This window comes from Salvelinus sp. IW2-2015, linkage group LG8 (assembly GCF_002910315.2).
Source record: "Salvelinus sp. IW2-2015 linkage group LG8, ASM291031v2, whole genome shotgun sequence".
NCBI classification, from domain to species: domain Eukaryota; kingdom Metazoa; phylum Chordata; class Actinopteri; order Salmoniformes; family Salmonidae; genus Salvelinus; species Salvelinus sp. IW2-2015.
Window position 1 is genome coordinate 8,968,490 of NC_036848.1, and position 25,138 is coordinate 8,993,627.

The window sequence follows — 25,138 nt, forward strand, 5'->3', positions numbered from 1 at the left end:
CTGTAGGTTTATACTCCAACCCTGTTCCTGGAGAGTTACCCTACTGTAGGTTTATACTCCAACCCTGTTCCTGGAGAGTACCGTACTGTAGGTTTATACTCCAACCCTCTTCCTAGAGACTTACCCTACTGTAGGTTTATACTAAAATCACATTTCTCATGGGTACAGTAGAACTACAAAAAAAAGCCAAGCAACCATTATAGTTTCTTCCCTGACAATTTCCCAGATATAATGCATTGCCTGAAAATGAACGTGCAGATATACATTACAATGAATGTGGTGACGGTGAACCCTGACCTTGCGGAGAAGCTCGCGGATCTTCTCGGCATCCTTGGCAGAGTAGATGTGCCAGAGCGCCCCGGGCTTCTCCTTGGCCTCATACACCCTCCTCTTGGTCATCTCATCCACGTCACCCTCCTCGATGGTGGTCATCACCTCTGCAGGACCAAACAGACAACAGGGATGAGCAAACACGTGCAGTCACAGAGTGAGCATGAACTCTTAGGGAAGGATGGGGGAAAGAAGAACACTAAACATCACACATTGACATCCTGAGGTTGTGGGCACAGGAGAGAAAAGACTACACATTCTAACTTGGAGGAGAAGTGCTGCTTCACTATGTCAGAATCATGAGGTGCCATCTCAAACGGACACTCTATTCCCCCGAATAGTACCCCATTTTGATCATAACAGTATGTGGCCCTGGTCAAAAGTAGTGCAGCACATGGGAAATAGGGTGTCATTCAAAATCCAGCCGAGGTTAAGTGCCGAGTCATCATCCAGAATCAGATGGACACTGAGCTGGCAGGGGAACTGTACCCTCCTTGCTATGCCATTTGAGACACAGAGTTGCTTATTTATTACTAATAAAGAAAAGATTCAGATGGCTAATGAGGAACGGGACTAAAACATTACACTAGTGGAGCTACATGTATTATTCACTTTCTGGTCACTTGGACAAATGACCCCCAGAGCCATAGAACAAGTTGCCTGCATGCGCGCGCGAGAGAGAGACGGACGGGACTAAATGCGTGCGCGGGCACAACTAAATGCGGGCACAACTAAACGCGGGTGCAGGTGGGACTAAATGCGTGTGAGTTTATTTGCTCAGACTTTCCTCCAGGCTAGGCATCTCTAGATGCCCATCTCCAACAGTCAAAGCCAGAACACCAGTCACCCCAGACAACAGAATATGCAAAACGTGAAAAAACTACAAGCGTCTACCAGCGTAAAAAACTACCAGTGTAAAACATTAACAATAATAAGTTGTGTTTAAAGGTTTTAAACAGTTTGACTCTGGCTATCTGAGGGTTAATGAAGATCTACACAGGGTAGAAGACCACAGAAAGACCCAACTCAGACCACAGATAAATCACAAAGGCTTTTAAATGGATGCACCCCTGTAGTATTCTGGCCCCGACCCCATGTGGGAAAGGACATGGGGATGGGGGAGTGGAGGAGGAGAGAAAAGGGGGATGTTAGTCAAGAAGGCCATGCTAAGGAGGTGATAACGTTATAAAATTGCACAGACCTTTACATCCAGCGATATCCATCTCTGTGAACAAGAAATGTTCACACAATCAACATGTGAGACCCATGGGAGGGTCTTTCCACCAGAATCCTGTCCATTGATGCATGGGGGGGCAACTCACATTGGGCTAGTCAGAGGCCTCCAGTGATATACACTGCTCAAAAAAATAAAGGGAACACTTAAACAACACAATGTAACTCCAAGTCAATCACACTTCTGTGAAATCAAACTGTCCAMTTAGGAAGCAACACTGATTGACAATAAATTTCACATGCTGTTGTGCAAATGGAATAAACAAAAGGTGGAAATTATAGGCAATTAGCAAGACACCCCCAATAAAGGAGTGGTTCTGCAGGTGGTGACCACAGACAACTTCTCAGTTCCTATGCTTCCTGGCTGATGTTTTGGTCACTTTTGAATGCTGGCGGTGCTCTCACTCTAGTGGTAGCATGAGACGGAGTCTACAACCCACACAAGTGGCTCAGGTAGTGCAGTTCATCCAGGATGGCACATCAATGCGAGCTGTGGCAAAAAGGTTTGCTGTGTCTGTCAGCGTAGTGTCCAGAGCATGGAGGCGCTACCAGGAGACAGGCCAGTACATCAGGAGACGTGGAGGAGGCYGTAGGAGGGCAACAACCCAGCAGCAGGACTGCTACCTCTGCCTTTGTGCCAGGAGGTGCACTGCCAGAGCCCTGCAAAATGACCTCCAGCAGGCCACAAATGTGCATGTGTCTGCTCAAACGGTCAGAAACAGACTCCATGAGTGTGGTATGAGGGCCCGACGTCCACAGGTGGGGGTTGTTCTTACAGCCCAGCACCGTGCAGGACGTTTGGCATTTGCCAGAGAACACCAAGATTGGCAAATTCGCCACTGGCGCCCTGTGCTCTTCACAGATGAAAGCAGGTTCACACTGAGCACATGAGCACATGTGACAGACGTGACAGAGTCTGGAGACGCCGTGGAGAACGTTCTATTGCCTGCAACATCCTCCAGCATGACCGGTTTGGCGGTGGGTCAGTCATGGTGTGGGGTGGCATTTCTTTGTGGGGCCGCACAGCCCTCCATGTGCTCGCCAGAGGTAGCCTGACTGCCATTAGGTACCGAGATGAGATCCTCAGACCCCTTGTGAGACCATATGCTGACCTGTCTCTTATACACATCTAGATGTGTATAAGAGACAGTCCATGCTCTGGACACTACGCTGACAGACACAGCAAACCTTTTTGCCACAGCTCGCATTGATGTGCCATCCTGGATGAACTGCACTACCTGAGCCACTTGTGTGGGTTGTAGACTCCGTCTCATGCTACCACTAGAGTGAGAGCACCGCCAGCATTCAAAAGTGACCAAAACATCAGCCAGGAAGCATAGGAACTGAGAAGTTGTCTGTGGTCACCACCTGCAGAATCACTCCTTTTTTGGGGGTGTCTTGCTAATTGCCTATAATTTCCACCTTTTGTCTATTCCATTTGCACAACAGCATGTGAAATTTATTGTCAATCAGTGTTGCTTCCTAAGTGGACAGTTTGATTTCATAGAAGTGTGATTGACTTGGAGTTACATTGTGTTGTTTAAGTGTTCCCTTTATTTTTTTGAGCAGTGTAGTTCAGAGTACGTATCCACAAAGCATCTCAGAGTACGAGTGCCGATTTAGGATCAGTTTAGCCTTTTAGATCATAATGAATGAGATTATATAGATCAGCACACCGGAGATGCTTTGTGGATACAGGCACAGGGTGGGAAACCTGGAAGAGGCCACAGGAGTGACTGACGACAGGCTAAAATGGAACATTTACTCCATTGTTCTGTCTCAATGCGACAGTACAGTATTTGATCTTGGTCAACCTATCGACATTCCTTTAGAATAGTTGGGAGCACCTCAAACACAATTATACATGACTGGTTTTAATATTATTCAAAATATTTTCAGTTTATTTTGGGCCTTTTTCCCCCAATTTCTTTTACACTTTCTTTAGATGTAAGGCGTTTAAATCTGTCATAATGACTATCCAAGGACAAAGATCCAAGGACAACATTAACGTACCATACAAAAAAATCTCAATCATTAATGAGTGTTGCTGGATGGAGGTGCTGATGTCCGTGTGTGAGTAGCAGTGTGATATAGCGGTTTGATATAGAAATGCACTTAGTGCGAAATGGACACTTGTGCTAAATTGCTAGCCATGCTAACGCTTACATTGTATAGTGCAACGTACGTCAATGCTGTAATGTGTCAGCTGTGTGAATATATGTTCTACCTCACTGTGAGAGAGTGTGTTGGTCCTACTCACCCTTGACGTGGTCTCCCTCTCCCTCAGGGATGCCCACGTACACCATAACGTTGACGGCATCAGACACGTCCAGATGCAGGTTGGTGGTGCCAACACTCCGGTCTTCTGTCTCCATCAAACCTGAGAGGGAGGAAGATAGGACAAAGCCGGATAGTGGCGAGAAAGGGAAAGAGATGGGAGATGGGGGGGTAGTGATAAATGGAAAGAGGGAGAGACCAAAATCAGAGATGCTGCCATTGGAGCTATTTCTAACTAGCTATCTATTGACCAGCTATGGGATCCCAGTGTTAGTCTGTAGGGTTTCTCTCACCATAAGCATTGTACATCTTAGGCCCCAGATCTGGCCTGACAAAGAAGTTGGGCAGGCGGGAGGCCAGGTTCAGACGGCCGTCTCTCTTGGTGTACTCTGGGAGGGGGAGGTTGTCCATTAGGTCATCAAACCGTGTGGGCATCATGTCTCTGAAGTCTTCTCCAGGAGGCCAGTCCTTCAGCTTCAAAACCATGGGCTGACCATCACTACCCTTCAGACGCTCTGGAAAGAGAGAGAAATTAGTCAGTGATTGAGTGAGTGAATAAATGGATGAACGAATGAATGATCCTGTTACTTACTGGAGATGATCTGGAAGCCGTCCCAGAAGTCTCGAACCTTGACGTCAGAGATGATGGCACAGTTCCGACAGTTGACCAGATCAACATCCTGGTCCCCAAACTCCTCGCTGAAGGCCTCAGGCCGCCACAGAGCCCCCTTGAGACGCTTATGGATACCAGACACCAGCACCGGCTGGGGAGGAGGGGGGGAAAGGGTTCAAACAATCAACTTCTCTCACACTGCACATCCTCCTCTTCCAAACCTCTCCCTAACTAATCTATTACATGGCATGACGTAACAATGTACATATTGCCGAAGTGCGTCTCTTTCGCTCTCTGAAATAAAAAAAAACTCCATACACACAAAAAGCTTCTCTCTCATTTTGTGCACAAATTTGTTTACATCCCTGTTAGTGAGCATTTCTCATTTTGCCAAGATAATCCATCCACCTAACAGGTGTGGCATATCAAGAAGATGATTAAACAGCATGATCATTACACAGGTGCACCTTGTGCTGAGGACAATAAAATGCCACTTTAAAATGTGCAGTTTTGTCACAGAACACAATGCCACCGATTTCTCAAGTTTTGAAGAAGCGTCCAATTGGCATGCAGACTGCAGGAATGTCCACCAGAGCTGCTGCAAGAGAACCTAAAATGTTAATTTCTCTACCATAAGCTGCCTCCAACGTCGTTTTAGAGAATTTGGAATGCTCGTTGTCCTCACAAGGTTCTTGGCCAGACTACGTTTAGGCTTCGTAACCGACTTCAGAGGGCAAATGCTCCACATCGATGGCCACTGGCATGCTGGAAAGTGTGGTCTTCACGGATGAATCCCGGTTTTAATTGTACCAAGCAGATGGCATGTATGGGGACATGTATGGCGTTATATGGGTGAGAGGTTTGCTGATTTCAATGCTGTGAACAGAGTGGGGTTATGATATGGGCAGGCATAAGTTATGGACAGCGAACACAAATGCATTTTATCGATGGCAATTTGAATGAACAGAGATACCGTGATGAGATCGTGAGGCCCTTCATCCGCCACCATCACCTCATGTTTCAGCATGATAATGCACGGCCCCATGTCGCAAGGATCTGTACACAATACCTGGAAGCTGACAATGTCCCATAAATCAATTGAGCATGTACCACAGCGTGTTCCAGTTCCCACCAATATCCAGAAATTCCAGACAGCCATTGAAGAGGAGTGGGACAGCATTCCACAGGCCACAAATCAACAGCCTGATCAACTTTGCGAAAGGAGATGTGTCACGCTGCATGAGGTAGCGTGACACTACCACATATTACTCACACCACCACCATCAATACTACTACCACCACATATTACTCACACCACTACTACCCCCACATATTACTCACACCACTACTACCCCCACATATTACTCACACCACCACCCCTACATATTACTCACCACCATCACTACTACCACCACATATTACACATACACACCACATATCACTCATTCATATTCGTAGTAAATCCATAGATTAGGGCCTAATGAATTTATTTAAATTTACTGAGTTCCTTATAGGAACTGTAATGGTGAAATTGTTGCATGTTGCGTTTACAGTGTATTCAGAAAGTATTGAGACCCTGTGACTTGAATCTCAAATTTTAACTAATATCCAATGCTCTTGTTTCTTGGCCCAAGCAAGTCTCTTCTTATTATTGGTGTCCTTTAGTAATGGTTTGACCCTGAAGGCCTGATTCACACAGTCTCCTCTGAACAGTTGACGTTGAGATGTGTCTGTTACTTGAACTCTGAAGCATTTATTTGGCCTGTAATTTCTGAGGCTGGTAACTCTAATGAACTTATCCTCTGCAGCAGAAGTAACTCTGGTTCTTTCTTTCCTGTGGAGGTCTCATGAGAGACAGTTTCATCATGGCGCTTGAAGGTTTTTACGACTGCATTTGACATTTTACGGATTGATTGACCTTCATGTCTTAAAGTAATGATGGACTGTCATTTCTCTTTGCTTATTTGAGCTTTTCTTGCCATAATATGGAATTGGTATTTTACCAAATAGGGCTATCTTTTGTATACCACCCCTACCTTGTCACAATACAACTGATTGGCTCAAACGCATTAAGAAGGAAAGAAATTCCACAAATTAACTTTTAACAAGGCACACCTGTTAATTCAAATGCATTCCAGGTGACTACCTCATGAAGCTGGTTGAGAGAATGCCAAGCGTGTGCAAAGCTGTCATCAAGGCAAAGGGTGGATACTTTGAAGAATCTCAAATGTTAAATAAAATATATTTTATTTAACACTTTTTTGGTTACTACATGATTCCATGTGTTATTTCATAGTTTTGATGTCTTCACTATTGTTCTACAATGTAGGAGAAAAAAAAGAAAAAAACTTAAACTTGAATGAGTAGGTCTCTAAACTTTTGACTGGTACTGTATGCCATTCTGTTCTTCTGAAATAGACCACATTTTCTTCATGCCATGCTTCTTCAGACCTGCCTAAAATAAATGGATTTATTACATTACATGGATTTTAAAATGTAGATGTTCCAACTGTCTACAACAGTGGCTTGTAGGCTATGTGGAAGCCAGGAGATGCTATGTGTTTATGTTAATTAAATGTCAATTACCGTGAGACCGACAGTTATTTGCTTGACAATCACCTGCTCATTTAATACGGTGGCCCTACTGACGCCACCATATTAAATCACACCACCATATTACTCACACCATATTATGGATGCACGATATATCAGTGAACATATCAGAATTGGCAGATATTAACTAAAAATGCAAACATCGGTATTGGCCCGATGTCTAATTTAACGCCAATGTGCAAAACTGATGTCAAAGCTGACGTGCATACCTATATAACACAGATAGATGAGAACATGTTTGTATATAACGTAGGTGCATGACGTAATGACGCCACGTAAAATGTTGAGCTACACGTGCAACACCGCATTCCTAACCTAGCCCACAATGTCTGCTGTGTGCCTCGAGCAGTCAACAAGTCAAGCAGTCATTTGAAAGAGTCAGGAAATATCAGCGAGAGAACTCAAAGGCGAAATCCATTAACGGCAAGATAATGGAATTCATTGCCCTTGACAATCAACTATTCTCTATCGTGGGTGATGTTGGCTTTCGCCGACTGGTTGAGCACCGGTACACTTTATTTGGTACTATTTTTCAGATGGTGCCCTACTGGAGTTAAACAGTAWTAGCATCACTGCTATTAGCTTCACGACTGACATTTGGACCAGCGATATCAGCCCCATGAGCATGCCAAGTCTGACAGCACAGTGGGTCGACGAGGATTTCGTACTGAGGAAAGCCGTATTACATGCTCATGAATATGCTAGTTGTCATACCGTGGCTGCCATTTCAATGGCATTTGAGAACATGTTTGAAACATGAACACACTCCTAGCTCCATTCAAACAACTGACTCGAGAAATAAGCTATTCAACTGCGCCTGCAGCAGACGTGATACCATCTGTCATGGCATTGAAACTCCTGCTCAACAAAACTGGCAGGGGTGTAAACAAATGTGCACAAAATTTAAGATAAGCTTCATGTGCATATGGAACATTTCTGGTATCTTTTCTTCCAACTCATGAAACATGGGACAAACACTTTACATGTTGATTTATATTTTTGTTCAGTGTAGTATTCGTATTCTAATTCCTAAATCTAATGCCACCGATTCTGTCAAGAGTGGAGTGCACATGCCCGTTCTGACTTTGTCGATGCTAAGCTACCCAGTTCGCTAGCAGCTAGTGTGCAATGTTAGTGCTGACTAGTTTCTATGGAGTGAAGATGGCCCCTATCCCCGACGAGGTGGATGTTTTTACTGGCCCACATTGACGAATGAAAGTTGCCCTTGACAAGTTTGCCCCGGCAACAAAACTGCTGTGAACAAGTGATTCGGGGGCATTCTCTCTTTACTGTGTCGCCCCAATGCGATGTACATGGACTGCTCCTTTGATGCAGACAAGAAACAGGGTTTACGTGAAATGTTACATACACAGCTGGTCAAGATGGAAATGGACACAGTGACAGTGCCCACCGAGGGAAAGAGGCTACGGACAGACAGAGCTGAAACTTCACTGCTTGACATGTATGATGCAATGCTGGTTGAAAACGAAACTACTGAACAACGAAACAGCACAACAAGTAAGTGAAAGAAATATGTATTGATTATGTTTTACTGGTGATGGGGACATACACCCTCGTTCAAATTTTGGGGTCACTTAGAAATGTACTTGTTTTTTAAAGAAAAGCCAATTTTTGGTCCATTAAAATAACATCAAATTGATCAAAAATACACTGTAGACATTGTTAATGTTGTATATGACTATTGTAGCTGGAAACAGCATATTTTTTATGGAATATCTACATAGGCGTACAGAGGCCCATTATTGGCAACCATCACTCCTGTGTTCCAATGGCATGTTGCGTTAGCTAATCCAAGTTTTTCATTTTAACGAGGCTAATTTATCATTAGAAAACCCTTTTGCAATTATGTTAGCACAGCTGAAAACTGTTGTTTTAAAAACTGGCCTTCTTTAGACTAATTGAGTATCTGGAGCATCAGCATTTGTGGGTTCGATTACAGGCTCAAAATGGCCAGAAACAAAGAACTTACTTTTTGGTCAGTGTGTGTGTAACCTTTTTTTAAACTAGGCAAGTCAGTAAAGAACAAATTCTTATTTACAATGATGGCCTACCCCGGCCAAACCCAGACGACGCTGGGACAATTGTGCGCTGCCCTATGGGACTCCTAACACTGACCGGATGTGAAACAGCCTGGATTCGAACCAGGGACTGTAGTGACGCCTCTTGCACTGAGATGCAGTGCCTTAGACTGCTGTGTCCATGTGTGTGTGTGTGTGTGTGTGTTAACTATTTAACTGTACTAGAATGCTAAATATCAGTTATCGGTATAATTTGTTTTGGCAAGGAAAATATTGGCAAGATATATATATACTATATACAGTGGGGAGAACAAGTATTTGATACACTGCCGATTTTGCAGGTTTTCCTACTTACAAAGCATGTAGAGGTCTGTAATTTTTATCATAGGTACACTTCAACTGTGAGAGACGGAATCTAAAACAAAAATCCAGAAAATCACATTGTATGATTTTTAAGTAATTAATTTGCATTTTATTGCATGACATAAGTATTTGATACATCAGAAAAGCAGAACTTAATATTTGTACAGAATCCTTTGTTTGCAATACAGAGATCATACGTTTCCTGTAGTCTCTGACCAGGTTTGCACACACTGCAGCAGGGATTTTGGCCCACTCCTCCCTACAGATCTTCTCCAGATCCTTCAGGTTTCGGGGCTGTCGCTGGCAATACGGACTTTCAGCTCCCTCCAAAGATTTTCTATTGGGTTCAGGTCTGGAGACTGGCTAGGCCACTCCAGGACCTTGAGATGCTTCTTACGGAGCACCTCCTTAGTTGCCATGGCTGTGTGCTTCGTGTCGTTGTCATGCTGGAAGACCCAGCCACGACCCATCTTCAATGCTCTTACTGAGGGAAGGAGGTTGTTGGCCAAGATCTCGCGATACATGGCCCCAATCCATCCTCCCCTCAATACGTGCAGTCGTCCTGTCCCTTTGCAGAAAAGCACCCCAAAGAATGATTTTCCACCTCCATGCTTCACGGTTGGGATGGTGTTCTTGGGGTTGTACTCATACTTTTCTTCCTCCAAACACGGCGAGTGGAGTTAGACCAAAAAGCTCTATTTTTGTCTCATCAGACCACATGACCTTCTCCCATTCCTCCTCTGGATCATCCAGATGGTCATTGGCAAACTTGCAGACAGCACGCGGGACATCACTGGCTTAAGCAGGGGGACCTTGCGTGCGCTGCAGGATTTTAATCCCATGACGGCGTAGTTGTGTACTAATGGTTTTCTTTGAGACTGTGGTCCCAGCTCTCTTCCGGTCATTGACCAGGTCCTGCCGTGTAGTTCTGGGTGATCCCTCACCTTCCTCATGATCATGATGCCCCACGAGGTGAAATCTTGCATGGAGCCCCAGACCGAGGTGATTGACCGTCATCTTGAACTTCTTCCATTTTTCTAATAATTGCGCCAACAGTTGTTTCCTTCTCACCAAGCCTGCTGCCTATTGTCCTGTAGCCCATCCCAGCCTTGTGCAGGTCTACAATTTTACCCTGATGTCCTTACACAGCTCTCTGGTCTTGGCCATTGTGGAGAGTTGGAATCTGTTTGATTGTGTGTGACAGGTGTCTTTTATACAGGTAACGAGTTTCAAACCAGGTGCAGTAATACAGGTAATGAGTGGAGAACAGGAGGGCTTCTTAAAGAAAAACTAACAGGTCTGTGAGAGCCGGAATTCTTACTGGTTGGTAGGTGATCAAATACTTATGTCATGCAAATAAAATGCAAATTAATTATTTAAAAATCATACAATGTGATTTTCTGGAGTGTACCTATGATAAAAATTACAGACCTCTACATGCTTGTAAGTAGGAAAACCTGCAAAATCGGCAGTGTCAAATACTTGTTCTCCCCACTGTATATACAAAAATGTAATCGGTGCATCACTACTACATATTACACACACCATATTACTACAATCTCTTCTCTACCCCCCAGAAAGGTCTCTCTCACCTGGCCCTGTTTCCAGCACTCTCTGAAGATCTTCCAGTTGTTGGTGTTGGAGGGACCTGCAGGCAGAGCAGGCGTCCGTCACAGAGCCAGGAGTGGGAGGTGTGGGGGTCTAGCACGCTGACCCATAACCCCGTCCCACGGCCAACCCCGCCTAGCTCACTGCCGCCCTCCCCCAAACGACGGCCCTCCGCCTTCTTGGTCTCCACCACCGAGGCGATGATATGGTCCAGGAAGTTAGGCAGGCTGCCCTTCAACTTGTCCCCCTGATGGAGGAGGAGGGGTTAGACATGCAGTCTAGGGCCCTAGGGCTCTGGCCAAATAGTGCACAATATAGGGCATAGGGTTGCCATTTGGGACACAAACTAGAACTCTGTGTAGATTCTATGAATTCTGGAATGGCCCTTTAATATGAGCATTCTGAATGATCTTAGTTACTGTGGTAAGCTGACAGACACTCACAGCTGCTGAGGTGGAGAAGACAGATGGGAAGGTTACTCCAGAGTCTCCAGGGCCCTGGGGGAGTCTCCCGGGTCCAGAGTTGAGCAGGTCTCGGAGGCTGGAGCCCTCTGGTTTGGGCTGGGTGTTGCTGGAGCCCAGCAGCAGGCTGTTGAACAGTTTAGGACTGGAGGAGGAAGACGAAGGCTTGGACAGGGCGCTGAACGAGTCCAGGCCGAAGGGAGAGCGTGTGTCCCGGCCCATCACAGAGCGCATCGACCCAGAATCTGGAAGGGTGGACAGGAGACAAGGTTAGAAGATGGTTAGATACCTCACAGATCCTCTCATATTAAACACATGTACAATAAATGTCGAGAGTACCATCCAGAATATGACGTAGAACTGAGAGTACAGAGAGATAAGATGTAGTCACCTTTAGTGTCCTCCACCTTGGCTTTTTGAGTGGCAAGGTCTGCCAACCAATGCAGGGCGGTGGAGTTTCCCTCACCTGTGGAGGGGCGAGGGTCTTTGGGGGTGGGGGTCTGGGCAGGGTTTGGGGGGGCGCAGGTATGGTTGGCCCCGTTAGTATCAACCCCCCCTCCTCCCCCCTCTGATGACGTTGTGGTGGAAGTAGGCTCTGTTTTGACCACTGTCATCTCCGCCCCCTCTGGCTTAGGAGTGGTTGAACCCGCTGGACCCCCGCCACCTGTGATTGGTCCACTACCACTGCTCCCCGTGCTGGAAGAGACAGCAGACTGCTGGGACAGCAAAAAAGGAAATATTAGCATTATACTGTATACTAATAAAGCCCCATGACAACCAACATGTAAAACAAGTGAGAACTATGTACAGTGCTTTTGGAAAGTATTCAGACCCCTTGACTTTTTCCACATTTTGTTACAGCCTTATTCTAAAATGTATTAAATTGTCTGAGGTCTTGTGCGCTCTGGAGCAGGTTTTCATCAAGGATCTCTGTACTTTGCTCCGTTCATCTTTCCCTCGATCCTGACTAGTCTCCCAGTCCCTGCCGCTGAAAAACATCCCCACAGCATTAAGCTGCCACCACCATGCTTCACCGTAGGGATGGTGCCAGGTTTCCTCCAGACGTGACACTTAGCATTCAGGCCAAAGAGTTCAATCTTGGTTTCATCAGACCAGAGAATCTTGTTTCTCATGATCTGAGAGTCCTTTAGCTGCCTTTTGGCAAACTCCAAGCGGGGTGTCATGTCTTTTACTGAGGAGTGGCTTCCGTCTGGCCATTCTTCTTGGTCACCTTCCTGACCAAAGCCATTCTCCTCTGATCGCTGAGTTTGGCCAGGCTGCCAGCTCTAGGAAGAGTCTTGGTGGTTCCAAACTTCTTCCATTTAAGAATGATGGAGGCCACTGTGTTCTTGGGGACCTTCAATGCTGCAGACATTTTTTGGTACCCTTCCCCAGATCTGTGCCTTGACACAATCCTGTCTCGGTGCTCCACGGATAATTCCTTGACCTCATGGCTTGGTTTCTGCTCTGACATACACTGTCAACTGTGGGACCTTATATAGACAGGTGTGTGCCTTCTAAATCATGTCCAATCAATTGTATTTACCACAGGTGGGCTCCAATCAAGTTGTAGAAACATCTCAAGGATGATCAATGGAAACAGGATGCACCTGAGCTCAATTTCAAGTCTCATAGCAAAGGGTCTGAATACTTATGTAAATAAAGTATGTTTTTTGTGGGGGGGTTTTATAACTTTGCAAAAAATTCTAAAAACCTGTTTTCACTGTCATTATGGGAAATTGGGTGTAGATTGAGGAAAACATGTAATTAAATCCATTTTAGAATAAGTCTGTAACGTAACAAAATGTGGAAAAAGTAAAGGGGTCTGAATACTTTCCGAATGCGCTGTATAGATATAGAAATGTTAAATGTTTCACATATTCTGTTTCTTGGTACAACATTAGAAAACACAAAGATGCAGTACCTGTGAGATGCCATTGGGGGCGCTAGGGCGCACTAGGGGCCTGTGGTGCCGGCTGGTGCAGGGGCAGTTGGCCTTGATGCCCCATTTGCCCCTGGCTGAGTGCACCATATCCCCTATGTTATAGAGAGCTGTGGGAGAGAGAACAGAGAGAAGTCAACATGGGATGACTTAATGAGAAAGATACAACACATGTTGGATGTCAAGTTCGGGCTGGGAGTTTTTCCAGACAATGTGACCTGGGCCTGTATCCACAAAGCATATTAGAGAAGGAATGCTGATCTAGGATCAGGTCCTCCCTGTCCATAATAATCTGATTTATAATGATCTAAAAAGGGAAAAACTGATCCTAGATCAGTAGTCTTATTCTAAAAACCACTTATGGACCCCAAGCAGGAAAGACTCCAGGCCCTAGTTCAAAGCTCCTATAGTTATGATGATGTTACCTGTTCCAGGTATGATCTGTGTGGGCATGAGGTTCTGAGGCTCGTGTCTCTGGCCTTTTACACACTTCAACCAGGAGAACACCTCGTCATCAGGCCCCTCGTCCACCTCTGAGAGACAAAACATGTGATGGAAGATTCATTTATACACACACACTCCCTTTCAGCTCAATCTTCACTTCTTCAAAAACATCATCACTGAAAGAAAGAGCAGTCCAGGCCAAGCACTGTACGTAGTCGAACTGGACAATACCATGCCCCAGTCCATCCCTGTGTGTGGAGTCACCATAGAGATCCTACAATCCACATTCTATATGTTATAAAGACTCCAGGATGGAATTCTGACTCACCCTCCATAGGGCGGTTCCTGCGTTGCCGGTAGCAGTCCAGGCACACCCCGAAGCCACACTTCCTGCAGACCCAGTGGATGTTGAAGACGGTGGTCTCACATACGTCGCACATCTCCCTGACGCCGCGCACCGCACGCTTCCACGCCACTTTCTCTGTAGAAGAGGACAGACAGACACAGGGTAAACACAAGTCACCTTACTGAAACCAATGCAAAACAGCAGGGGTTTATTTATTAATGCACACTGTAGCAAAACACTTTGCAACGGAAAACGAGAGTTTCTATTGGACAAAAATCAGGTAGGTCCCTCCCCGTTTGCTTCCTAGTGAATCCACTGCAGCGGTGTGCCTGCCCAGTCAGGTCAACCGTCACAGAGATCTTGGTTTGAATAATAAAGATGTGATGGGGAGAAAATAATGAGAAACACACACCAACATTAAAAATACATGGCTACACACACACATACTGAACAAGTGTCAGACTACTCACGGTGTGGCTCAACCATCATCATGGCCTCCTTCTCAGACATGACGAGCTGACAGAACTGGTCTCCCACGTTGGCCAGGATGTACTTGGAGGTGTCCAGGTCCAGGCCCTCCTGTACGGATGGGGAGGGAAGCCACAGCCCCATGGCCATGGCATCACTCTGCTGGGGGCTCAGGAAGCCCTCCACACGCAGGATGCCCTTACGTGTGAATGCCAGCCTGGGTAGGGGGCAAAGGTTCAAAGTTAGATGAGTGCAGACGAGAGTGTAGAAAGCGTTTGAGATGACGGTGGTTGATGAAATTACTGATATACCTTATTGTAGCATTACATAGAAGAGGATACACCTCACAACCCATCTCTCATATAAGGCCCTCCCCCGCCCTCCTTTCGGAAAAGCTGACCACGACTCCATTTTGTTGCTTCCAGCCTACAAACAGAAACTAAAACAACAAGCTCCCTCGCTCAGGTCTGTTCAACGCTGGTCCGACAAATCTGATTCCACGCTTCAAGACTGCTTCGATCACGTGGATTGGGATATGTTCCGCATTGCGTCCAACAACAATATTGACGAATACGCTGATTCGGTGAGCGAGTTCATTAGAAAGTGCATTGACGATGTCGTACCCACAGCAACGATTAAAACATTCCAAAAACCGTGGATTGATGGCAGCATTCGCGTGAAACTGAAAGCGCGAACCACTGCTTTTAACCAGGGCAAGGTGACCGGAAACATGACCAAATACAAACAGTGTAGCTATTCTCTCCGCAAGGCAATCAAACTAGCTAAGCGTCAGTAGAGACAAAGTAGAGTCGCAATTCAACAGCTCAGACACAAGAGGTATGTGGCAGGGTCTACAGTCAATCACGGATTACAAAAAGAAAACCAGCCCCGTCGCGGACCAGGATGTCTTGCTCCCAGACAGGCTAAATAACTTTTTTGCTCGCTTTGAGGACAATACAGTGCCCACTGACACGGCCGCTACCAAAACCTGCGGGCTCTCCTTCACTGCAGCCGAGGTGAGTAAAACATTTAAACGTGTTAACCCTCGCAAGGCTGCAGGCCCAGACGGCATTCCCAGCCGCGTTCTCAGAGCATGCGCAGACCAGCTGGCTGGTGTGTTTAAGGACATATTCAATCAATCCTTATCCCAGTCTGCTGTTCCCACATGCTTCAGAGGGCCACCATTGTTCCTGTTCCCAAGAAAGCTAAGGTAACTGAGCTAAACGACTACCGCCCCGTAGCACTCACTTCCGTCATCATGAAGTGCTTTGAGAAAACTAGTCAAGGACCATATACACCTCCACCCTACCTGCACCCCTGACGCCACTCCAATTTGCTTACCGACCCAATAGGTCCACAGACGACAAACAATCGCAACCACACTGCCCTAACCCATCTGGACAAGAGGAATACCTATGTGAGAATGCTGTTCATCGACTACAGCTCAGCATTTAACACCATAGTACCCTCCAAACTCGTCCAAGCTCGAAGACCACCCCGCCCTGTGCAACTGGGTCTGGACTTCCTGACGGGCGCCCCAGGTGGTGAGGGTAGGTACAACATCTCCACCCCGCTGATCCTCAACACACCGGGGCCCCACAAGGGTGCGTTCTGAGCCCTCTCCTGTACTCCCTGTTCACACGACTGCGTGGCCATGCACGCCTCCAACTCAATCATCAAGTTTGCGGACGACACTACAGTGGTAGGCTTGATTAACAACACGACGAGACGGCTACAGGGAGGAGGTGAGGGCCCTCGGAGTGTGGTGTCAGGAAAATAACCTCACACTCAACGTCAACAAAACAAAGGAGATGATTGTGGCACTTCAGGAAACAGCAGAGGGAGCACCCCCCTATCCACATCGACGGGCAGTAGTGGAGAAGGTGGAAAGTTTTAAGTTCCTCGGTGTACACATCACGGACAAACTGAATTGGTCCACCCACACAGACAGCGTGTGGAAGAAGGCGCAGCAGCGCCTCTTCAACCTCAGGAGGCTGAAGAAATTCGGCTTGTCACCAAAAGCACTCACAAACTTTTACAGATGCACAAATCGAGAGCATCCTGTCGGGCTGTATCACCGCCTGGTACGGCAACTGCTCTGCCCACAACCGTAAGGCTCTCCAGAGGGTAGTGAGGTCTGCACAACGCATCACCGGGGGCAAACTACCTGCCCTCCAGGACACCTACACCACCCGATGTCACAGGAAGGCCATAAAGATCATCAAGGACAACAACCACCCAGCCACTGCCTGTTCACCCCGCTATCATCCAGAAGGCGAGGTCAGTACAGGTGCATCAAAGCGGGACCGAGAGACTGAAAACAGCTTTCTCTCAAGGCCATCAGACTGTTAAACAGCCACCACTAACATTTAGTGGCGCTGCCAACATACTGACTCAACTCCAGCCACTTTAATAATGGGAAATTATGGAAAAATTACCACTAGCCACTTTAAACAATACCACTTAATATATGTTTACATACCCTACATTACTCATCTCATATGTATATGTATATACTGTACTCTATATCATCTACTGCATCTTGCCATCTTTATGTAATACATGTATCACTAGCCACTTTAAACTATGCCACTTTATGTTTACATACCTAACATTACTCATCTCATATGTATATACTGTACTCTATACCATCTACTGCATCTTGCCTATGCCGTTCTGTACCATCACTCATTCATATATCTTTATGTACATATTCTTTATCCCTTTACACTTGTGTGTATAAGGTAGTAGTTGTGAATTGTTAGGTTAGATTACTTGTTGGTTATTACTGCATTGTCGGAACTAGAAGCACAAGCATTTCGCTACACTTGCATTAACATCTGCTAACCATGTGTGTGACAAATAACATTTGATTTGATTTGATCATACACAAATGTACCTGCGGAAGTGGAAGAAGCGGCAGGCCACGTTGGGGTCGTCGTCGTCAGGCTCCTGCTCCCGGTACTTCCTGTAGCGCTCCATGCGACACTCGCGACACTTGTGGAGGTGGGGCGCCACGTTGATACAGGAACCGTCCTGCAGGAATGACTCTCCTGACTGCTTCAGACGACGCACCTTAGTCACGTCCTTCAGCACTGATTGGCCCACTGGATGACACAAAGTACCTTACATCATGAAGGGCTACAAAACCATGCAATGACAACCTATTCATGAGTGTAGGAAGAGGTAGTCCAAACAACAACTTTACCATCAATCTTGTTAAAAGGTAAACTCAGCGATATGACGTAGATGCAGAAAGTAAACATCATAGTGTGTCAATTTCCACAACAACTAAGAGCGTTGAAGCGTGAGGCTCAACACCGCTGCTGTTTTGGTGCCATGCCTACCACTCTAAATGGCGTGTAGCGAACCCAGCGCACAGATACTGTGTGAAGTCTTGCATCTCGCTCATCTCAATATCTGCGGTTCTGCTCGTGGCAACGTCGTTTCTCTGAGTCTACCTATTAACATTTCATGATCCTGACCAAAATGGAATGAAATTGATGACTGACATGTTACACGCATGATGGAGAATCTCATTTACATACTGCTAATATCCTGAGGCTCCAGGTCTTACCTTTGAAGGGCTTGTTGCGTGGCCGGCTCTTGGCCACCCCAGGCCCTTTACCCTTCTGCAGCAGCATGGCTCCCTCCTTGACGGGCCCCGCGAGGCCCCCAGGTGCATGGCCCCTCTCCAGACCCTCCTCTGTCTCACTTAGGTCYGACAGGTCGCTGTTGTCGCTGGAGTCAGAGTCACGTTTAGATGCCTGACCTCGCTCCTCCAGGGCAAACTTTTGGGCCTGGCCCTGGTCAAAAGGCATGGGTGCATTCTCACCACTCCCTCCAGCGACTGCACTCCCAAACATGGGGAAGCCCGAGGTGGAGCTGGGCCGGTCATCCAGAGAACCACCCTCAGCTGAAGAGCCCTGATCTGCTGTGGAGGAACCCTCCTTGGGCTTGGAGGAGGTGACTGACTGGGGCCTCTGGGTGAAGCCAGGGGCTGGGGAAGAAGAACTGGACTCAGCGGCAGCTGAGAGGGAGGCGAAGGGGGAAGACAGAATGCCCTTGGGCAGCTCGACCATGGTGAACAGGTTGGATTTGCTCTCCGAGGCCGAAGAAGGGCCCAGGGTCTCAGGCTCCAGAGGGGCTGGTTTGCCACTGAAGGGACTGTGGGAGAGCTTCTCCCCGTAGGCCAGGAAGGGGTTGGAGGGCTCCTTGGAGCCCTGGAGGAACAGGTTCTGGTGGCTGTCTGTCTTGGTGCCGAAGCCGCCCACCGCGGCACCGTTAGTGCCACTCCTGTTGTTAGCACCACCCAGAGCTCCAGAGGCCAGAGCCAGTGGAGTGTCCATCGCCCCCATGCCCAGACCAGAGGACCTCATCCCCCCAGAGCCACTGCTGAAGGAAGGTGAGAGTTTGTCCCCTGCAAAATGCTTGTTGAGCACTCCGTTGCCTGCCGACTGGGTCTCAGGCACTTTGGAATGCTCTTTGAGAGGAGCTGTAGCTGAGCTAAACAGGCCAGCTGATGCCGGGGCCAGGACAGAGGGCTTGAACAGGCTAGGAGGATTCTTACTCAAGCTCTCTGACACGGCTGTGAAGTAATTGGTGTCCTTAGACTGGCTCTGACCCGGAGTCTGGTTCTGGTTAGGACCACCAGAGTTCTGGCCAGTCTTCTGACCCGTCATACACTGGAAGAATAAGTTCTGGTCTTGCTGCTGCGGTTGGGCCTTGTTGTTCTTGGTGCCTCCAAAGGCAAATCCGAAGGGTCTAGAGGATTCCTGGGAGGCTGACGGTGTGTTGGAGGAAGCGCTGGTCTTGGAGCTCACCTCTCCAAACACAGAAGCCCCAGCAGGCTTGGACTGGGGAAGCCGGAACCCAGCCGCAGCCAGGATGGGAGTCTTAGAGCCCTGAAGAGCAGGAGGAAGAAATACAGGATATTAGTGACAGAACAATGATGGTTAGTAATTACTATGTAAGGTATAAGACCAAGGTCATGTAAAGTGTTACTAACTCACCTCCGACTGGTTGGTTGTTCCTTTCCAGACAGGGGGTTTTGGGCTGAAGCCAAGGGAGGCAGAGAGCGCCACGCTGGGGGCACTGGCTTGAGATGGGGATGAGATGGTCACCGGGCCTGGGGAGACTAGGGCAGCCATCTTGGGGTTGGTAGACTGGGATGGCTCTTCTCTCTCTAGGGTGGGTCCTGCCGGGGAGGGTTTTGGGGCCAGAGCTCCAGGGACCAGGCTGGGCATCTGGCCCAGAGAGGGGAAGGAAGTGTTGGAGAAGGGGGAGGGGGCTTGTTTGAGGGGGGGAATGTGGGGTGCTGTGGTGGTGGAGTCAGCAGACCCCTGTCTGTCTTGTGTGGAGAGGGGCACAGTCCGTTCTCTTTGGTTGTGCGAGGCGGAGTGTTTGATTGGCCATCTGGGAGGAAGTGTCTGTTCAGGGAGGGCGTAAACCTTGTGGTGACTCGGTAGAGAACTGCTGTTCACTCTTGCGTCCTCCTCCTTGCTAACTCATGCTCCCCATGTCACCATCCCCTCTTCAGAGGCCTTGGTGGAGCCGCTCCCGTTCTGTCCATCCACTGCTCCCTCTCCCGAACCCTTAAAGCGCTTCAGGTCATGTCCTCCTCGCCCTCCGAGGCTGTCCTCCGTCTACGCGCCGCTCTCGCCCTTCCCTCCGTCACTCTCCTTCCTCCGTCGAGCATTCTTCCCTTTCTAACCGAGGAGAGGAGAGAGAATCAATGTAAATGAATTAGATAAGGGTGTGTGCAGAACAAAATTACCCAATGTACCAATCCAAAAAATGAAATCCTTTAAAACAAAAGCAAGATGGGAGGAATAGGACATTATACTTCATCCAACTTACCTCATCAAAGTGATCTTCAGCCAGCATCACGTGTATTACCGGGGATCCACCACCTGAGTCTCCTCTCCCTAGAACACCACATCTATTACATTAACAACACGTACCTAACTACTATCAACACATCTGTTTACTTTTAACAACACGTAGCAACTACTATTCAACACATCTGGTACATTAACATACACGTACCCTAACTACTATCAACACATCTGTTACATTAACAAACATAGCTAACTACTACAACACATCTGTTACATTAACAACACGTACCTAACTACTATCAACACATCTGTTTTGTACATTAACAACACGACCTAACTACTATCAACACATCTGTTACATTAACAACATCGTACCAACTACTATCAACACATCTGGTTACATTAACACGTAGCTACTACTATCTACACATTTTACTAACAACACATCTGTTACATTAACAACACGTAGCTAACTACTATCAACACATCTGTTACATTATAACACGTAGCTAACTACTATCAACACATCTGTTACTAACAACACATCTGTTACATTAACAACACGTAGCTAACTACTATCAACACATTGTTTACTAACAACACATCTGTTACATTAACAACACGTAACTCTAACTACTATCTACACATCTGTTTACTATATCAACACATCTGTTACATTAACAACACGTACCTAACTACTATCAACAATCTGTTACTAACAACACATCTGTTACATTAACAACACGTACCTAACTACTTTCAACACATTCTGTGTTACTAACCAAACTTCTTTTTTTTTTTTTCTTATTTTTTTTTTATTTTCGTGGGATTTTTTTTTTTTTTAATAAATTTTTATTTTAAATTTAAGATATTTGGATTTATTTTTTTTTTTTTTTATTTTGTCATTTTTTTTTTATTTTTTTATTTTTGTGGTCTTTTTTTTTTAATGTTTTTTTTTCATTATGATTTCGTTTTTTTTATTTTTTTTTCTGATTTTTTATTTTTCTATTTTTTTTTTTATTTTAAGTTTTATTTTATTGTTAAATTTTATTTTTTATTTTTTTTTTTACATCTTGTTACATTAACCAACATCGTAATCCTTAAACTATATCAAACCACATTCTGTTTTCACATTAACACGTAAGTCTAACTACTATCTAACACATCTGGTTAACTTATAATATCAACACATCAAAGTTACATGAACATACACGTAGCTAACTACTATCAACACATCTGTTACATTAACACGTAGCTAACTACTATCAACACATCTGTTACATTAACAACACGTAGCTAACTACTATCACGACACATCTGACACTTACAACACGTAGCTAACTACTATTGGCACATTAACAACACATTAACTATCAACACATCTGGGACATTAACACATAACCAAAACGATCAACACATCTGGGACATTAACACATAACCAAAACGATCAACACATCTGGGACATTAACAACACGTCCAAAGAGGTAATGGTAAAAGCACATCCAGACAGTGTGTGTGTGTGTGTGTGTGTGTACCTGGTCCATGGTGATCTCCATGATGTGTGATTTGGGGTCGTGCCGAGAGACCAGGCCCAGGGCCCAGTGCTCCTCAAACTCACACTGGTACACCTGAACCTTCCGGCCCTGGACGGTGTAGGAGCCTGGAGACACACCAGCAGGACAAGGGTTAAAGACTCCTAGCAGTGTGCCAGAAGGATATTATGGTGGGACTGAAAAGTGGGAAGAGAGAACAATACTGAGGAGTAGAGGCTAGCAAAGCCCAGTATTGAAGAGTTAGAGGCTAGCAAAGCCCAGTATTGAAGAGTAGAGGCTAGCAAAGAACCGTATTGAGGAGTGCAGTGTAGGAGAACATGGGTGAGCATGAAAGCAGGAGGAAAGTCAAAGTGCACCATACACAGGTCATTCATTGTACAATAGGTTTCTAGTCATTCCATAGTCTAATAGACTCACCCTTCCTGAGGATCTCCTGCAGCTCAAAGTCACTGTGCCAGCTGGAAATTGCAGCCTGCAGAGAAGGCTGCTCCAGCAGGAGAGAGTGCCTCACGTCTTTCGCTGCCTACAAAGGTAAAGACCATGACACAAGACCATGACACACAGTGATAACACACTCATAGTATATAATACACACATCCGATGAAAGTTGACACACACACGACTTTGAGCAATGTAAGCCCACCTCAAATCTCTGGAGTGAATTCCCATCAGGGAGGAAGTCCAGGGTTCTGCTCCCAAAGAACTCCACTGGGACCAGGGAACCCAGACCCACACGGTCCACTAGACACCGGAACGCCTAGCAGGGGAAGAGGAACATTGCTAGGACCGGAGCCACTACATTTGAAGGGTGAGATATTATATAACATTCCCATCTGGTGTAAATGGTGGAGTGGCTGGAGAATGAGTGTTTGATATTTCTAATGATATTATCATCTGGCAAACCATGAAAGGGTCCATGTTGAACTGTACGATAGAAAAGAGCAGCAGGTTGGTGTGTGTGTTGTCTTCCTCTTGTGTAAATCTAACAGGACCTAAAGACATCCCCTGCTAGGACCATTGCATTTCCACCAGCTGGTCTGGCCTCACTTCAAGGTGCAGGTGTGCCTTAGGGAGCCAGCAAGGTATGTGTGAGAGGAGAGAGCATACATATTACATACACCCTCTGTGAACTAACCATGACCCAATACCCTTCCCCACCAGGGGCATTCACCTGAATCTGTCCAATAGAAACAGTAGTTTTGGTGTTTCATCTCTGGTTATTTGGACAAATTACAATTTCGCAGGTGTTAGCATATTTCAGAAGGAGAGGGGACATACGGCCCATAAAAGTGCAAAGAGAGACATGAGCTCCTCATTCTCTTAACATGTTTGGACCCAGAATTGAAATTCGACCAGCTGACCCATTATGTGAGTCTTTATTTCTGGGTTAACTGAGAATTAAGGATTACCAAACCCTGTTGTGGCGATGACATGATGAGCTAAGCAACCGATCTGGCCCTGGAACAGTTACCACCAGCATGATCTGGGGTGTATTCACTAGAGAACACCGTAGCAAAAAAATGCGCAAAGAAAACAATAGTTCGTCTTACCCTGCACATCCTATTCATTCCTGACTGATTCTCTCAGTTTACACCCAGAATCTTTCCAGGAGAGATTAGGTCAACCCTAACCCAGAGAGGTTGCTACTCACCAGAGCTGGCCAGGCTGTCCCAGAGGTTACTCCAGCTGCAGGGTGGTTCTGGTTGGGCTGACTGCAGTTAGCCCAGACAATGGCACTCTCTACCAGTACAGCTCTCACCTCCTCCCCATACACCTGTACCCAGGAGCGCCTGCGCCACGCACAGTCCTCAAACTCCACAAACACCTACAGGACGGGGGAGAAAATGGAGGGGGAAAATGGTGGGAGAGTGGTGCCGTTTCTGTTAGACTAGCTATATTAACTTAGGCTAGGTTCAGAGGCCATTTTCAAAAGAGCAGAGGTAAGACAAAGACAGTATTTGGTTAATGGGAAAACAGAAGCCAAAGGCAGGCAGGCTACAGACAGACAGCAGGACAGGCCTTGGTAGGTTCATAGTCAGCAGAGCCCAGGCAGCCCTGGCACACAAACATAGCCCATCTACTCCTCCAAGTCTAAGCAAGGCCTTCTCTATCAGGAAGACAGGTCAATCATTACAAATARGCTTGTCAATTCCAAACCAGTCTCCCTTTCTCATTAACCCCTCATGTCAATTAGTAGTCTAGAGCAACTTTATGAATGAGGATTACAATGTAACAATGGATTGCATTTATATGGGTTAATGCTTTACTCAAGGGGCAATATATAGTTGTAAACAAAAGCCCATTTAAAATGTGTAACTTGCTGASTCACTCTGCATACAAAGCCAAACAGTACAGTACAAACAGTACAGCCTATTAGATTGTAATTGTGTGTATCTGTGAGAGGATTAACAACTGCTGTGCCTTGAAGAGTGCCCTCCTACCAAGACCTGAGAAGCTGCAGAGAATACTTGGTGTTTATTATGATGATCGATACAAACAGAGGCTAGTCCATGCAAAAACAAAAACACATTTACAGCCAGTTACATCAACCAGCCCACCCCATAGACAGTAGACACATAACAGAAACAAGAACAAGAGCTGGGGCTGAGTGGAGAGCATTGAGGTGTCGGTGGCAACCATCTGCACCTGTTAAAAAGCTTTTTTCTAAGAACGGTCCTGGAGACTTCCTTGAAAATCGCATAATCTGGATTAACTACTCCATGCAACACCAGTCCCTTTCTAAAATCTGGATTTGGCAATTGCTTTGGTGCATGCCTGCTTTGTCATCAAATCGTGCAAGATAATGCATGCATCAACAAATTACACCAGCTAAACTACTGTTCGGCCTAACGTTAGCTACATATCACCAAACAATATCTAGCCTGCATTTGGTTATTTAAAGCATGCAAACCTATTAGACTGACATTAACATTTTAATGAGGCTATGGCACATTATTTTAAATTCTGGATACTATGCTAAAGTTGGTTAGCTAGCTAACAAGTTGGGA

General features: G+C 46.1%; 1 protein-coding gene across 1 annotated transcript in view; it reads right to left on the minus strand.

The window, feature by feature from the left end:
- Positions 1 to 25,138, minus strand: part of LOC111967363 (lysine-specific demethylase 3B) — a 29,777-nt gene that overhangs the window by 3,884 nt on the left and 755 nt on the right. Inside the window, 24 exon segments of the mRNA XM_023992313.2 lie at positions 298 to 437; positions 1,532 to 1,555; positions 3,824 to 3,943; positions 4,134 to 4,355; positions 4,433 to 4,604; positions 11,061 to 11,116; positions 11,119 to 11,323; positions 11,520 to 11,782; positions 11,929 to 12,253; positions 13,462 to 13,589; positions 13,905 to 14,012; positions 14,252 to 14,404; positions 14,740 to 14,954; positions 17,637 to 17,844; positions 18,315 to 19,641; positions 19,750 to 20,345; positions 20,348 to 20,387; positions 20,389 to 20,445; positions 20,597 to 20,634; positions 20,637 to 20,664; positions 22,113 to 22,237; positions 22,548 to 22,653; positions 22,774 to 22,887; positions 23,782 to 23,955. Of these exon segments, the coding sequence (XP_023848081.2) occupies positions 298 to 437; positions 1,532 to 1,555; positions 3,824 to 3,943; positions 4,134 to 4,355; positions 4,433 to 4,604; positions 11,061 to 11,116; positions 11,119 to 11,323; positions 11,520 to 11,782; positions 11,929 to 12,253; positions 13,462 to 13,589; positions 13,905 to 14,012; positions 14,252 to 14,404; positions 14,740 to 14,954; positions 17,637 to 17,844; positions 18,315 to 19,641; positions 19,750 to 20,345; positions 20,348 to 20,387; positions 20,389 to 20,445; positions 20,597 to 20,634; positions 20,637 to 20,664; positions 22,113 to 22,237; positions 22,548 to 22,653; positions 22,774 to 22,887; positions 23,782 to 23,955 (4,944 nt within the window).